Genomic DNA, 17,416 nt, shown 5'->3' on the forward strand with positions numbered 1-17,416 from the left:
TCTGAAGGAAAGATTGCAATAAGGAAAGATTGCAAATTATAGCCTAATGGGAAAGGTGGTGGGGTACCAAAGATGAACTCTCTGGACATCATTTCTTTTACCTAGAGCTAGTTTTGGTTACATGGTTCTTTTGTTGCAAGTTGTAATTATCCCCAGTTATGGTGAATTTATTCAATGGATATACATGCACAGTTACCTAAAAAAAAAACAACAAAAACCACCCAACTTCCAGTAGAGTACAGCACAGCAACAGGATGTTCACTTCAGTGTCTCACCATCCTTGTGATTCAACTACCCTGCTACCAGCTAACGAATTAGTTTTCTACATCCCTTATGCTGATTATTGTAAGGTGTAAGGATTGCTGCTGCATAATGGTACATAGAAGAACATGTCTAGAATTTAATGCCTCTTGGATACTGTACTAGAATTAAGAGTATATTAGGAGTATATATAACACACTAATTATGAAGATGAGGGAAGATGAAAACAGTGTTAAGGAATGGACCTTCTAATATTTGTGTATTAAGTTGAAAGAGCTAATGGTAAGTACCGGGAATGGTCAATGTAATTGTTAAGAAAAGACTTTTGAACAGAAGGGGCAATCTGTCAGGGAAGTCTTTAATTAAGTGTCTTAGCAAGATCTGGTAATGGGGAAAGAAAAACATTCTAAAGCCCTCTTCCCTAAGCAGGACATGGGAAGGATAAAAGGATAGGGAGGAAATGAAAGTGTTCTAAAGGTCTATTTTACTAGGTGAGGGCATGATGCTATGTAGAAAGTTCTCGGCTAGTGAAGTAGTTGTTACTTTGTTATCATGCAATAGTGCTTGATTCTAAATTCAGGAATAAGGAAATAATCCTTAATGCATATCAGTTAGAACTTTCAAATTATCAAGGATCAGCAAAGCTGATTTAGTAAAGAAAAAGAAAAATGAAAGAAATACGGTAACATAAAATAAGAGAAACATGAGAAACTTGTTCTAGATGTCAAGGAATAATATAAAGCCATTTTTGTTAAATCATTCTGGTATTGACAGTAATATAAAATAGGTAATGGAAAGAAATAAAAATCCAAAGTAGATTCAGAAATAGATATAGGAAATCTTTCTCTATATATAATCTACCTCCCTCTGTCTATCTGTTTATCTTTCTTCAGTAGGAAAAGGATGAATTATTTAATAAATAGAGAAAATATAATTGGTTACCCATCTGGAAGGAAATGAAACTAAAACCATATCTTGTATGATGTACACAGAAATACATGAGTATAAGAAAATTCACAGGGGCGCCTGGGTGGCTCAGTGGGTTAAAGCCTCTGCCTTCAGCTCAGGTCACGATCCCGGGGTCCTAGGATCGAGTCCCGCATCGGGCTCTCTGCTCAGCAGGGAGCCTGCTTCCTCCTCTCTCTCTCTCTGTGCCTGCCTCTCTGCCTACTTGTGATCTCTGTCTGTCAAATGAATAAATAAAATCTTTAAAAAAAAAAAGAAAATTCACAAATTTAGTTCGGCAAAATTTCTCATAAACAAAGTTAAAGGATAAATAATAGAATTGACTCAAAAAAAGCAACATAAAAGACAGATGAAAGACTAATATCTATAGTATAAATTGAGCTCTTCTATTTTGCCAAGCAGGGAGTGTTAAAAAAAAAATCAGGCGCCTGGGTGGCTCAGTGGGTTAAATCCTCTGCCTTCAGCTCAGGTCATGATCCCAGGGTCCTGGGATCGAGCCCCACATTGGGTTCTCTGCTCAGCGGGGAGCCTGCTTCCCCCTGCCTCTCTGCCTACTTGTGATCTCTGTCTGTCAAAGAAATAAATAAAAAGTCTTAAAATAAAAAAAATTAAAAAAAGATTCAATGACAGTTGTTAAAGATGGTAAGGCAGTCTTTTTATAGGAACATCAAGATAGGTATAGGACTACTGCAATGGAATTTTAGAGTTGGGAAAGAGATTGGGCTCAACTCCCAGTGTAGCATAGGCAAGTGGGAATTCACAAGTAAGGTGCAGGGTGGGGATCAGGGGTCACTTGGGAGTTGGTGGAGATTAGGAACCTGATCAGATATTGAGAGTGGGAGGGTCTTGGTTAAACTGACTTACCAGAGTTCTTGCTGAGACTAGATTTTACAAGGAAGTGCATAGGTGGGGCTAGGAGAAGTTTAAGCTTGACAGAAGTGTGGGTCAAGCAAAGAATCATTGTAAGAAGTAATCCAATAGAAAATTGATAAAAAGGACAAAGAATGTGAAGAGACAATTCATAGATGAGTAAATCTAAATGAGCAACATACTTATAGAGATACTCTAATAGTAATCTGGGAAATGCAAATTAAGGTAAGATGATTTTACATTTATCAAACGTGTTAGCAGTAGGTATTTAAGATGATAACACTGATTGGTGACAAGAATATAGGGAAAGGGTACAGAAACGGTGGTGAAAATAAAATTTCTTACAATATGAAAAGAAATTGGGTAAGATATTGAAATTAAATTGTATGTATACTTTCAGGCAGAATATAACTTACAGGAAATATAACTTACGGAATATAACTTACAGAGGAAAAAGTCAGTATTATATAAAAATACATATACAGAAATAGTTGGAGCATGACTTTGGGTGGCAGAAAACTGGAGTACACATCAATAGAGAAGCAGTTGCACAGACTGTTACAAATACACTGAAGTGTTAAAAGGTTTGAATTTAATAAGTTACATTTCAGAGTTGAAGGAATTTTTATGAGGTAGTATTAAGTGAAAAAAAAAAAGGATACCATAGAGAGTTTAATGTGAAAATCTTTTAAAAAAAGAAAAAACAAAAGTCAGGGTAGCTGGGTGACTTAGTTAAGCATCTGGCTCTTGAAGTCAGCTCAGGTCATGATCTCATGAAGATTCTCTCTCTCTCCCTTTCTCTCCCCTTCCCCTCTCCACATCAAAAATAAGTTAAATAAATAAACAAAAATAAGACAAAAGTCCTCCATATGCTTATATGTATATGTGTACTCTGTGTAATTTACTTGGACATGCAGAAAATAGGAATGGTGTATGTCATGCTCTTTGTTGACATGAGCTCTTTCTAATTGGCTGATGTGCATTAGGAGAAGGAGAGGTGGAAGAGGAGAGAGGTAATGGCAAACCAAAAAAGCAAAATATAAGACTACTAAAAGAAAGTCAAGTATGTTATATGATCACATTTAGGGAGTTAAGTATATATACATATATATGATGATATAAAAATAATTTAAGGAAGAAAATCACAGAAGTCTTCCTCTTTGAAACTGGTGGTGACACTTTCCCTCTATCAATTATTAACACCAAAGATCTTGAACCCTTAATGTTCGGTATAATATATTTTTCCTGAAACTAGTATTTATGTTCTAGAAGAGTTGACATCACATGAATGAAGGATATGAAGGGCTTAAAACCTGAATTTCCCCCTCTCTTCACCACTCACTTCAGTTTCAGCTTCTCAACCCCAAATCCCTAGGGGCACTTGGGTGGCTCAGTTGGCTGAGCATCTGCCTTTGGCTCAGGTCATGATCTCAGGGTCCTAGGATGGAGCCCCACATTGGGCTCACTGCTTCTCTCAGAGAGGCTGCTTCTCTCTCTGCCTCTGCTTCTCCCCCCAACTTGTTCTCTCTCTCTCTCAAATAAATAAATAAATTCTAAAATATGTAAATATCTTTTTCTGTCACCAAGTGACCAACCTCTAGGGAAGTGTCAATTTTTTATTTAGTTCTTAAATCAGCTCCATTGTTGAAGCTCTCACTTTACAATTAAATTGGTTCTAGGTTTTCTAATACCATTTATGCTAGAGTTCAGGTAAAATTAAGCATCAAGTAGGCTTTTGAGAGCTTACCGGGGAGAATAATCATAAGCTATAATCCTATTTCTAATAGGAAATTAGTGCACTACACACTTAAAAAATATGAAACCAAGCTGTTTGTAAATTAGGAACTATCTTAGTTAAAGAATTTTATAAATTATAAAGCTTATGTACAAATGTTAAACATGAGGGTGATCCAGTTTTGATTTAGTGGTAGTCTTGGGTGTTATGATTGACTAGAGTTATTTTCCTTCAGTCCATACTGCTGCCTTTGAGACCATCCTGGAGCTCTCTACTAAGCCAAAGTAACAAACCTTAGAAGGTAGAGAAGGCTCTTCTTCAGTCAAGGTTTTATTCATTTTTGATTATTGTTACCCTTGTTTCTGCTGCAAGGCGAGGCTCTGAATTTTTACCTGCATTTCCAACCCTAAATAGGAACCACAGGTCATAAGAAGGTGGGAAAAGAAAGTTAATATTTATTGAGCATCTACCATGAGCCAAGTTGTTTAATTATTACAGTAACTATCAAGAGGATATTCCAAATGAGGATTTCACAGGATTAAATAATTTTCCTTGTCTAGCATCAAGTAAGTAGTGGAGATAGTTTTTAAAAGATAGGTAGTAATTTTTCATTTTAACTTTTATTTAAATATAGCAAATATACCAAACAGTTTATGAATCAGAACTGTTAGTTGTTGAATTTTCACAAAGTGAACACTCTGAAACCAGTCTCCAGTTCAGAAAATGAAACATCACCAGAATCTCAGAAGCTGCCCAGAGCATGCTAATTATCCTCTCCAAAGAGTGACCTCTCCTGATTTCCAGCACTTCTAACATCAGAGTAGTTTATATTACATCAGTTTTGGCTGTTTTTGAACTTTATATAAACGGGATCATACAATATATCCTATTTTATGTCTGGCTTCTTTCAGCTTTCTGTTTGGGCAGTTCATTGATATTGTTATATGCAGTTGTAGTTTGCCCATTCTCATTATTGTATAATACTCCATTGTGTGAATATACCTCAATTTGCTTATCCATTTAACTGTTAATGGACATTTGGATAATTTCCAATAGCTACTTAGCTATTATGAATAGTACTGCTATGAGCATTCTTATAAACACATGTCTTTTAGTGCACAAATGTACACATTTCTGCTGAATGTATACTTGGGAGGGCAGTCGCTGTGTCATAGGATTTGTGTTAGGAATTTTGATTACTTTATATTCTTCTTAACTGCCAAACAGTTGTCCAAAATTGGTTATACCAATGTACACTCTAACCAGCAGCCTATGGTAATTCTGACAGTTCTCATCCATTCTAACAGAGGCAATTTGAAACAAGGTTTCTGACTCTAAAACCCAATGCTCTTTTCCTTTTATCTAAATTTTATTTAAAGGTAAGAACTTGGTAACAATTTTCTTTTATAAATTCCATAATTCTTTCTAAGATTATTATTCTTTGTTCATTAAGTGAGTTTCCTTTTTTATACTGGAAAATATATCTGTGCTGAATAGAATTTAGCAGGGTCAGCAGTGTATCGGAGGCCTCACGCAAGTATTTATCTTCACTGAACCCAGCTTCTTCTATTTTCTCTGCATGGGTGAAAAGAATGGCAGTGTAATTCTTCCAAGCATGTCCCAGAAGTTCCTGAAAGAAAGAAGTTAAATGGCTATTTGACTTGGCCCATAGTCCTCAAACACAAGCAAAGGATAGTTTTTAGACATATATTAGTTATTAGGCATATATTAGACATAGACAGTCAACAGATCTGGCTGTCATGTTACTAAAAGCTGATATATGTAATGGGAAGTGAAGATGGGGTCAAATAATGGAAGTAAATAGAGAGATGAGCGGATTTTGTTAAAAAAAAGGCTTCATTTTAATTTGCTCTAATAATTTATGTATATACAACTTTAGAACTGCATATTATTAATGATGCATATGATACAATTTCATTTACAACATTCAGCAATAATTTATATTTACCTGCCAACCTGAAGCTATTAGAACTACAGTTCCTTTAAGTCAAAGGACTTCAGCCAAGGGAATTATCCTATCTTTTTTTGTAGGAATGTTGTGTTATTATCATAACTAAAAGTATCTTCTGAGGATTTATAATTACATAATCTGTTTACAATCTATTGGTTAATCAGATGACATGTAATGGAAAAGCTAAGATCAAATTACATTTAGTGATTTGGAACAACTACAAAATATTACTGTGATTCGAATCCTCTTTACTTCACATGCCAGAATCAAGCCCAGTTTATCAGATGACTTCCTCTAATGTGGTTGAAAAACACTGAAGACTGGTATTCCTTTGTTTAGTAATGTGTAGAAGTTGGTTATGGAATAAAGTCTTGTTTGATTAGTGAAAATAAGCTGATATAAAATGGAAGCAACGGAATGTGGCAAATTGTTCACACAATGTGGAAGGTGTCTAGAAATAATCATTTAACATTTTTAAAGATTTTTTTTTTTTTAAATTTATTTATTTGACAGACAGAGATCGCAAGTAGGCAGAGAGGCAGGCAGAGAGTGGGGAGGAGGAAGCAGGCTCCCCGCTGAGCAGAGAGCCCGATGCGGGGCTCGATCCCAGGACCCTGGGATCATGACCTGAGCCGAAGGCAGAGGCTTTAACCCACTGAGCCACCCAGGCGCCCCTCATTTAACATTTTTAATATTCTAAAAGTTATAAGAAATCATGACAATGTGGAAGTAAAATGACATTCCCTTCATTCCAAATATTCTTGTTACCAAAATATTTTCAAAGGTGCTACCAGTTTATAATAGCAATTTGGAATTTAGACCCTCACCATCATCTCAAATAGAAGGTTTAAGGTATTCTATTTTTGAGTCTTCAGAAAAATGTGAAATACTTAGGAATAAATATAACAAATATCCAGGACCTCTAGTAATCAGAAGGAAGAAAGAAGGGAGAATAATATTTAGTGGTATATACTTTATTCCTTTTGAAATTCAACATAATGCTTTGTGGGAGATAATACAAACTTGGGTTTAAAAAATCTGAAAGACAGGTTGGGAAACTATTTTCAATGTATACAACAAATGTAGGATTGGTGTTTATAAAACTGAAAATGAAGAGAGAAAGAGGAAGAGAGATAAAGGAAGGAAAGGAGGAAGAATCCAAACAGGTAAATAATATGGAAATATGGTAACTGTTGGAAAATATATTTAAATTTAAACATATCTAGACCATGGTTACCAATTACGATTCCTAATACAGTTTGTCATTTATCAGAGTTATGTATTTATCTCTGTAACTTGACTATGAGCTTTTGGAAGGCAGAATCTATGTCTTTCTTATCAAAGCCTCATGTTGTAAACTCTCAATAGAAATTGGTTGGACTAATTTGGAGTTTGGAGCTTCACCATCACCTCAAACAGAAGGCTTAGGGTTTTATTTATTTGTTTTGAGTCTTCAGTTTTGAAGTTTAATCTTTGGGACACAAAACTTACCTTCCTGTAAAATTTCTCTTTTGTTCTATAGTTCATGCTCTTGGATTTGCATGTAGTCTGTACTTTCTCTTTTGTATTCAGATTCTCTCAATGAATAAGTCCAAAATTTTTCCTCATATCTGTTTAAAATTTGTCTGCACCATAGAATAATTGTATATTTCTGGTTCTCCTAAAAGTGCCCTGCCTGAAGAAAATCTGAATTGAAATTTCAGGATCAGTACATTAAATGAATAATTATTTTTAATAGATTCTGAACCTTACAAAAGAACTTTTAAAAAGGTATTTTAATTGGTATAGTCTCATGTGCCCTCAAAACATAAATTAGCAAAATTTAAATTAACCCAACTTTTAAAGAAGATAGCTGTTCGTAAATCTAAATATTTGTGTAATGTCAACATCACATTTTAGCTAACAGTGACATAGCAACACTTGCCATACTCAGTATGTTGTAATATATTTCTTGTGAAAAAGATCAAAGAATCACAAAATAAACAGGTGTTATGGTTTGAATTGTGTATCCAGCTCCAAACTCATATGTTGAAATCCTAACCTCTAGTACTTCAGAATGTGACTTTATTTGGCAATAGTGTTGTTGCCAATATAATGAGTCAAGTTAAGGCCACTAATGCAATACGATTGGTGTCCTTATAAAAAACAGAGAAATATGGGCAAACATAAGAATACAGGGGAAAATGCCATAGAAACATAAAGAAAGAAAGTCAAGACCCTTGGATAGATTCGTCACTTACAGCCCACAGAAGGAATTAATCCTGCTAATGTTCATTACAGATTCCTAGCCTCCAGAACTGAGAGGTAATACACTTCTGTTGCTTAAAACACATGCAGGTAGTGAAATTTGTTATGGCAGCCCTATCAAATTAATACAAATAGTTGAAAACTTAATGAAGTGCTAAATAGATCTAGATTCTGGGAATAAAGAGATTCCAGGGCTATGTACATCAGAACCACTTGAGATGCTTGCTACAAATGCATCAGAATTTTTAGGGATGGAATGTGGGAATTTGAATTTTAAAAAGAATTCCAGGTGATTTATTCCTTCTGCAAAGATACTGAGGGTTACTTTGTCTCAGGAACACAGAGTGGACCATGACATACACTTTTCTGCTTATGTCTAGTGGAGATTCTTTTGTACTAACTTAGAACTGAGGAAGAGGGACAGACGGGAAAGAAAATACTTTCCATTTGTTGTAACATCAGGTATTGTGATAGAAAATATATTGGTGCTTTAGAGGCAGACATTTGGCCCGGTTTGGGGTGGGGGTGGAAAGTGAAGGTAAAGGGAGGAGTCAGGTGCAGTTTTTAGCATGTGATGATGCTTCAAGCATAGGAATCAACAAGAGAGTTATAGGGCAGTGAAGATGTACAAAGTAAAGAGAGTGATTGAGCCTTATTGGGGATTGTATAGTGTATAGTATTGGGACTTCTCTAAAGTGAAACTATTGATCCTTAAACATTCTTTTCTCTCAAAGTTTCTCAAATTTAGAGCCAGTTCTAATATTCACCCAGTATTGATCTGTTTATTTTGATTATTATAATATTGAAATGTGTATTACAAGTTAATAAATAGACACTACCCTTAACATCTTAAGTGCTACCCCTAGGTCTACCCCCTGGATTTTGGTTGATGCATGAACCACATTTGTCATTAAATATTTTTTGAAACATCACCATAATAAAAATTCATGCTAAATAAACTGTTTGGCCCAAGTGATCCCTTCCTGAGTTATATATTATAATATAGAATTCTTCTCTTGCTAGGTGAGTACTTATTGCATTCAATGGTATAACTGTATAACTTTCACAGTATATCTTTAACTCCTGGTTTTCTGCGTTGTAACATTAACACATTCCCTTTTTGTCTCCACCAGATATTTCCTATACTTTAAACTATAATAACATTCAGGGAAAATGAGTTAAACCATCTAAGGAAAATAGATTTGTAAGCTCAACACCACTTGCAAGTCCATGTGTTCAGCCACTGGGAAGTTTTTACATGTTGATAGTTATTTATGAAAGGATGCTCATGTCCTAAACTGTGAGAGAAATTGCACTTTTGAATTACTGCCAAAAATAGAAGAGAATGGTTGATTTAGCTTATAATCTTTAGATTGATTTTTGGCTGGAAAATAGTTGACTATTTGAAAGTAGTGTCGCTTGGTGTATAGTCATCATGTTAGTGGCCAAACGTGTTCTCTATGGACCCAGAGAAAGAATAATCACAGTTGATTGATACCTCACATAAAAATCCAAGAGTAAGATGAGTTAATGTAAGTTATCTGGTGTTAATAATTTAAATATAGTACTAAGCTAGATGGAAATTTTATAATCAATCATGAATTGTTTGGTTTCAGAGTGCTAATGGGTATGAGTCCATCTAGTCCTTTTGGGACAACTAGTTAGGATATAAACTTTGTTTTCCAGGAATTATGTTCATTTTCCCAGGACCTCACCAGCCCTGCCCCATTTGTTTGTGGTTGATGAAATCATAGCATCTGGACTTTTTAGGGGGAATTTTTTAAAAAGCCAACTATTACATCAACTGAGAAAAAAATTATCATGGAACAGGAGGACAATAAGGACCATTCTTTATATTTCATACTATTCCCTTACTCTCATCCCACGTAAAGCACCACATTTCTTTTGCCGAGAGCTGAATGATAAGACTTTGTTAGATCAGATTCAGTAAATATTCAACCTTAGAGATCTTTTGTCCAAATTGGCGTATTTTATAGAAGGGAATATTGTGACATGTGATGTTAAATGGCCAAAGCCTCACAGCTGGATTGTTGGCAGGCCTGGGCCTATAATAGAGGTCCCCTACCTGCCTAGACCATGAACTTCCCACTAAATTGGAGCTTCTTACTTTAACCTTTACTAAACCAGTGAATTTTCTTCCTGGATTATTTTTTCTAAATTAATAGGGAAGTTCTTATACATCAGGGCTGTGTAAATTTGATTTCACTCGGATCAAGATAATCCTGAAGAAGTTTACAAATAATATGTCCTAATTTTAGCGTAAGACAAACATTAACAATAAAATTATAATGACCATAGCTGACACTTAGTGTGCACTCATCTTGTGCTAGTGCCTGAGTTAATTTACTATTATGTTAATATGAAATTAGTCCTGAAAATAACCCAGTCAAGTAGACACTTTTATTTTTCCCAATTTACCAATGAAGAGATTGAAATTTAGAGAAGCTACTTGCCCGAGGTCCCAAAGCAAACAAGTAACTAAGTAGGAGCTTGACTACAAGTATAACTTACTCTAGAAGCCATGTTCTTATCTATAATAGATTGCTCATATCCAGTAATTCATTTGAATGAGGTACTCATTACAATCTGCGTAGTGACAAAAACAATAAAAATGTTAACGATAGTAATTTTCTATGAATCTACTCTAAGTCAGGCAAAATGCAAAGCATATTACATCATTTAACAAAACCCTTAAAACTCTTGAACATAGGTAAAATTATCCTCATTTTAAAAGTGAGGAACCAAAGCCAAGAAACTCATAGTAACATTTATAGTCACATACTTAGAATTGTAAGAAGGCTTATTTTTCAACTAAATTCTATTCAAGAACTAAGCTCGTTATCTTTGTTAAGTATTTTCAGGCCTTGCATTCACCTCTCTGAGCCTTTTGTGTACACACCCACCTGTAACACCAACATTTGAGTTGTTCATTCTAAATAAAAAATATCTGCTTGAAGTCTGATTATGTGCAGTAATAATATATGATACCATGATAGTGGAAAGAATTTGGACTTTAGTCAATTCCTGGATTCAATTCCTAGTGCAGTTTGGCTGATTGCTAGCACTTTTCTTAAGGTGATTTTATTGTCTTCTCTTATTCATTATTTGTGGATTTTTAAATAACATTCAAATGATATTCAGATAATATTTAGATGAATCATTCCCTGGTGGAGATGTGAGATGACTCACATCTCCACCATTTTGCTATAAATTATGAAGGGCTAACATAAATTTTAAAAAAGAGATCATTTGGGGAAATGTTTCATTTGTCATTGCTGGCAGCCTATAACCCCTCTAAAAAATATTAGAGCACAAATTAAAAGAGATATTTGAAGAGACCCCAGGGAGGTACAAAAAAGAAGAGGTCACTTCTCTGGCACTGGCCTTGTAGGCTCTTTCCAAGGCAGGCATGAGTGCCGCCAGAAAGGAGGAAAGCCAAAGGGAGAAGGCAGATATTCCATCCCCCATTTTGCATAAGCCAGGAAGAAAAAGAAATCCAGGGTGTGTCTGGAACCAAGAGGACCTTAACAACTCCTTGCTCTTCCTAACAGCTGTTGGTCCTGTTGAATATTCAGACATTCTGCAGCTGCTCCTAATCTGTGAGCACATCCAGATGGCTGCCACCAGTAACTGAAGCACCTTCAGGAAGAAGGTCATAAACAGCCAGCTTGTGCATAGGCGATCTTCAACCAAAAATTATGATGGAAGCTCAGGATAGGACTGCAGTGCCTCCCAGGGGTCATGGGCCCCTCTGAAGGTTACTAAATCTTGGCTTCTCAGTTTTCCTCGGAAGGAAAAGATATTTATTTTAGAAAAAAAAGTTCTGGATCTGACTTTAACTGTAGCCCATCTCCTCTCTGCCTTTAAGTCATGAACTGGACACTGAATTAAGAAAGCAGTGGTAAGCGAAGGCGGCTGTATGCCAGGGACTTTTTAAAAAGATCAGAGGCATGTATGAATCAAATTCACTTGTATAAAAAAAATTAAGGGATTACAATAGAGTTCTATATCCTAAAACCGGAAAAAAAGTCTGTTTTTAAAATGTATGTCTTTTTTTTTTTTTTTTAAGATGTTTTATTTATTTGGCAGAGAGAGAGAGAGAGAGCGCGAGCAAGCACATAAGCAGGACGAGTGGCAGGCAGAGGCAGAGGGAGAAGCAGACTTCCTACTGAGCAGGGAGTCCAATGATGCAGGGCTCGATCCCAGAACCCAACCATCATGACTAGAGCCAAAGGCAGTTGCTAAATTGACTGAGCCACCCAGGCACCCTTAAATTGTATGTCTTTTAAAATATTCTTTTCAGCTAAGCATAGGACGAGCATAGAAAACAATCTGGAGACATAAGGAAAGAGGTTAGTTTTTGAGAAATATTTGTGCATTTACTGAATTTACTGATTTATATCCATCTGTACCTTCAACTTAATAACAGCTTTAAATGAACTTTAAAACTTATTTAAAAAATTACACTGGTGGAACGGCAACAGGTTTTCCCTCACTTGATTTCTACCAGAAATATTGTTTGAAATGTAGTCTTTAATAGTTTGGGGGAAGTTTGTGGGTTGTCTTAGATTCCACATTGTTTCTTAATTGCAATCATCTTCTCTTCTTTGCTTTTGTACAGCATGTCCTTGATTTTTCAGGAGTTAGATGATGAAGAATATTTTTTATACTCTTGTCACCCTAATTTTTTCCGCTAGTTTGTTGTGATTTCACATATGGCTCTTTTTTTTTTTTTCATTTTTAGAAACATGCAGTTACTGAAAAAAAAGTGTGTCTGTCATTTAGAACAATCTTATGCCTTAACAAGTTAAAGGGAAAAAATACTTATTTGAATCTAAGTATACTATCTTTCTAAGTGTAACAGATCTTGTATCTATGTGATCAGAGATTGGGCTGAAAGAAGAGTAGCATTTATACAAATTCTTGAGTGAAAAAAGGTCTGCTCTGTATTCTCCCTGTAGTTTACCTGTGGAGCTTCTAGTAGTGAAGAGTTCTCTTACCTTGGTGACTTAATGAGGCTACTGAGTAATACTAGTCAAGTCCAGCGGTTACGTTTGGGCGGCCCCAGACTAGAGAATCAAGAGATGAATAGAATGGAGCAGCTCAATGAGCAGTTTCCAGGAATTGTTGGTTATAGATGGACCTGGTTCATACATGTGTATATACCATGTTCATACATGTGTATATACCATATGCAAGTATTACTCCCTCCATCTCCTAGTTATAGCCATATTCATAAGCCCTCCCTATTCCCAGATCCTTACCTAGACTGGCTAAACAAGCTTCCAGTTTAGTGACTTCTAATAAATGAACAAACAAACATGAACGGACCACTAGGCAAAGGTGGCATATATTATTCATGTTCACGCTGAGGTCCCTGTGGTCTTTTCTTGGCTACAGTGAATCAGTTGCTGACCCTACAGATGATGAAGCACTCAGAGCATCTAAAATTCCTGATGTCTTTCCTATCAATAAAGCACAGTTCACCATGATATAAGTCACAGTGAAACCTGCTTTTTCCCGGGCCATACATTATACTACTTCGGCACTTAATGCATTGTCTTGTACTTGTTTATCTATTTGTCTCTTCTAGACTGTAAGTTTTTTAAGGACAGGGCTGATATATTGTTCATCAGTCATTAAGCTCTGTATAAGTACCTGATACAGTTTTCAGTGACTAAATCAGTGAATGAACACCCATTTGTTGGTAAACTATAAGATATTGTGCCCTTGATGTTAAATGAATACAAGTTTTAGTAGTTCTTAAGCTTTGCTATTTAAAAAAAAATGAACCATTTATGCAAATGCAGGTATGCAGGTTCTACCCTTGAAATTCAGTAGGACTTGGATGAATATGCATTTTTAACAACAGCCCAGTTGATTCTGAAGCAGGTGGTCTGAAGAACACATTTATAAATTCACTCATGGGTCAGTTAACCTCTGAAGTCTAGCATCTTACTTGGGGATGCTGAGGAGTTTGTCTGTGACCTAGATGTAAAATGACTAACTGAATTCCTCTAAAGGAAATTGTAAAAGTGACTCTTGGTAGGAAAAATCAAGTAATTTTTACCATTTCTATGTGACCAACACTTATTTTTTTGTCTCTCTTTTTTTTAATGTTACGTTTGTCACCATACAGTACATCATTAGTTTTGGATGTAGTGTCCCGTGATTCATTGTTTGCGTATAACACCCAGTGCTCCATGCAATACGTGCCTTCCTTAATACCCATCACCCAAGAGTTGTTTTAAACTTGCTCTAAACTAGTCTTTTAAACAGATTGTCATAGGATAATGTTCTCCAAATAGAAATAATGGCATTAGTGTAATTGCCTTTTTGTATTACCTGAATCATCTGGACTGAGGAAGATGCTTCCTGTCCGCAGAGAGGCACGTCTGCTCTCTGGACCAGCAGTGCAAGATGGAGACCCTCTTGCCCAAAGTGATGTGCCAGGGCCTCCTTGACTTCCTGTTTCACATGCTCCTGTTTCAACCTGCTGTGTGGATAACCTGGAGTGTCCAAGACCTGGATCTGCAGGGTTATCTCTTGCCCCCCTCGACGCATGAAGCCACAGAGGTGACAACTGCGGCCCAGACAACAATCTTTGGTTACAGAACATGGAGAAAAGCTGCTGTGGAAGTCAGTGCTTCCCAGAAGAATGTTCCCAGCAGAACTTTTTCCACTCTGAGTCATGCCAAAGAGGGCCAAGTTGATGATCATCTTGTTAGAGTCTGTCATGTCTGTGGGTAAACAAAGTTTCAGCATAAGCAGTTAGGCTTCCATATTCACCCGATGTAAGCCTTCTTACTTGGTCTGGAACATTCCTGGTACTACTTTTGGCTTACTTACCCCTTAGTGGAGGAGTGCTCCACTAACGTGGAGACACCCCAGTGAGAACAGGAAGATTAAAATAATATCGGTAGTTTGCAATGGGAGAGGAGGGAAAAGTCAAATACAGACAAAGAAGAGACGAGGAAGCAATAATTGCAGGAAAATAAGCAGGAAAAAAACAAATTACATGAAGATGATGTAAACCATGTTTAGGAGGAATGTGTTAACTCATCAATGTGACAGGTGAGTCAGTTTAGCAATGGGTGCTGAGGTTTCTGGGTTCATTAATGAGGCTAGCATCAATATTTGAAAATAAATCACTTTTGGAAGACAAGTAGGAACAGAAGAGTGGAAGAAATGGGTCTTTCTGGCATTTTAAAAAACATGCCCAATTTCTCCATCTCCCCACCCCTGGAATACACACACAAGTGGCATCTGCAAAAAATTATCTTTCCTGACTTCCTGAATGTTTGTCTCCTATGAAGCATGAATACTGTTAAAGAGATTTCTGTTTTTGTTTACTTTTTTTTTTTTTACAACCAGGCAACATTCTGATGAAAATGAGAACTGCTTGTAATTTCTGTCATGAAATAATTAATAAATCATTTCCATGATCTACCATAGTAACTTACTGGCTTTTGAATAAAGGAAGTAAAGCCCAACACATTGTGTAGCTCAATTAAGAGGGAGGAGAATCTTGGGAGAATCTATTCCATTTACTGACCCCCTAAAATGGAGGTAATCTTTTGTGTAAAACATAATAATTATTCCTAAAGATTTTATTTATTTGTTTGACAGAGAGAGACACAGTGAGAGAAGGAACACAAACAGGGGGAGTGGGAGAAGGAGAAGCAGTCTTCCCATGGAGCAGGGAGCGCACGCAATGCAGGGCTTGATGCCAGAACCCTGGGATCATGACCGAGCTGAAGGCAGATGCTTAAGGACTGAACCACACAGGTGCCCATAGAACATAAGCATTTTAAAGATTTTATTTATTTATTTGACAGACAGATCACAAGTAGGCAGAGAGGCAGGCAGAGCGAGAAGGGAGGAAGCAGGCTCCCTGCTGAGCAGAGAGCTGGATGCAGGGCTCGATCCCGGGACACCGGGATCATGACCTGAGCCGAAGGCAGCGGCTTTAACCCACTGAGCCACCCAGGCACCCCGAACATAAGCATTTTAAAGTCATTGATCATTTTCATTAGATCAGTAAGACAGAGCTATAGGCTAATTGCCAAATGAACTCAACCTGCTGATTCAGAAGTAAGGACATTTAATTAAAATTGCATATTTAGGGGCATCTGGGTGTCTCAGTCCTTAAACGTCTGCCTTTGGCTCTGGTCATGATCTGAGGGTCCTGGGATGGAGCTTCCTGCAGAGCTTCTCCCTCTTCCATTCCCTCCCATTCCTCTCCCACTCCCCCTGTTTGTGCTCCGTCTCTTACTGTATCTCTGTCAAATAAATAAATACATAATCTAAAAAATAATTGCATATTTATTATTTTGCTTATAACTTGTACTTCTGTTATTCAGTTTTATATACCTTTGGCCTTTCTTGTCCTCTATTGTCCCTCACCCCAATCTCCCTAGACTCTAATATGAACATTTTGAAGTAACCTTACACCCCCACACAAAAGACACTCATTTTTGGAGTCCCTCAAGGTGACCCCAATTTACCCAGCTCATTCAGCTCTGTCGGCTGAACCACAGTCACTCAAGTTTCTTTTTACTTCTGAATCAAATGCGTGATTAAAAAAAAATAATTATTATAGAGTCTCAATAACTTGCTATATGTCACCTACCTTTTCCAATCTTAGAAATACTTTTTCCACAAAGACTTCCCTGGAGCTGGTACAGTTGTTCTTTGGTATGAACTTTAACCTTCTGACAGTGTCACCGTACCACTCTGGGACTGATACTGTATGTATTTTATTAGGTTAATCTATTACCAGAATCCTCTCCATAAATGGTTCATTGTCTTCCTCTAATCAGCACTGAACTGTTTTTGTCATCTGATAGGCTGAACATTTCAACAGATACTTCCTGAAACTTTATTTTCAAGATTAAATTATTTGTTTTAAGGCATTGCTGATAGGTAATACCTTATTTCTAGCATAAATAAATGCAAAATTGACAACTATTTTTTAAGCCATTCTTTTCTCTCTTTTTCTTTTTCTTTTTTTTTAAAAGATTTTATTTATTTATTTGACAGACAGAGATCACAAGTAGGCAGAGAGGCCAGCAGAGAGAGGGGGGAAGCAGGCTCCCTGCTTGAGCAGGGAGCCCAATGTGGGACTTGATCCCAGGACCCTGGGATCATGACCTGAGCCGAAGGCAGAGGCTTTAACCCACTGAGCCACCTAGGCACTCCAAGATTGACAACTATTAAACACAAACTAGACGTTCAAAAACAATGGTCACAATTTTTCCATTGAAAATGATGGAACATTTCTCATTTACACTACATCAAAAGTTTCAACAAATAGATATGCAATGTAAATGCAATCAAAAGAT

General features: G+C 36.5%; 1 protein-coding gene across 2 annotated transcripts; it reads right to left on the reverse strand.

Annotated features, from left to right (window-relative positions):
• Nucleotides 1-5,201: 5,201 nt before the first annotated feature.
• GIMD1 (GIMAP family P-loop NTPase domain containing 1) lies at nucleotides 5,202-16,762 on the reverse strand (the record flags this gene model as incomplete). Of its 2 annotated transcripts, XM_080831068.1 has the most annotated exons (3): nucleotides 5,202-5,462; nucleotides 14,418-14,812; nucleotides 16,705-16,762. In XM_080831068.1, 2 exons carry the CDS (start codon nucleotides 14,808-14,810, stop codon nucleotides 5,202-5,204), a joined length of 654 nt encoding a protein of 217 aa, XP_080687194.1. The 2 variants fall into 2 exon arrangements, with proteins under 2 accessions (XP_080687194.1, XP_080687193.1); XM_080831067.1 differs by lacking the exon at nucleotides 16,705-16,762 and having other exon boundaries at nucleotides 14,418-14,837.
• Between the last annotated feature and the right edge of the window lie 654 nt (nucleotides 16,763-17,416).

The sequence above is a fragment of the Martes martes genome, assembly GCF_963455335.1.
Source record: "Martes martes genome assembly, chromosome: 2".
Lineage (NCBI taxonomy): Eukaryota > Metazoa > Chordata > Mammalia > Carnivora > Mustelidae > Martes > Martes martes.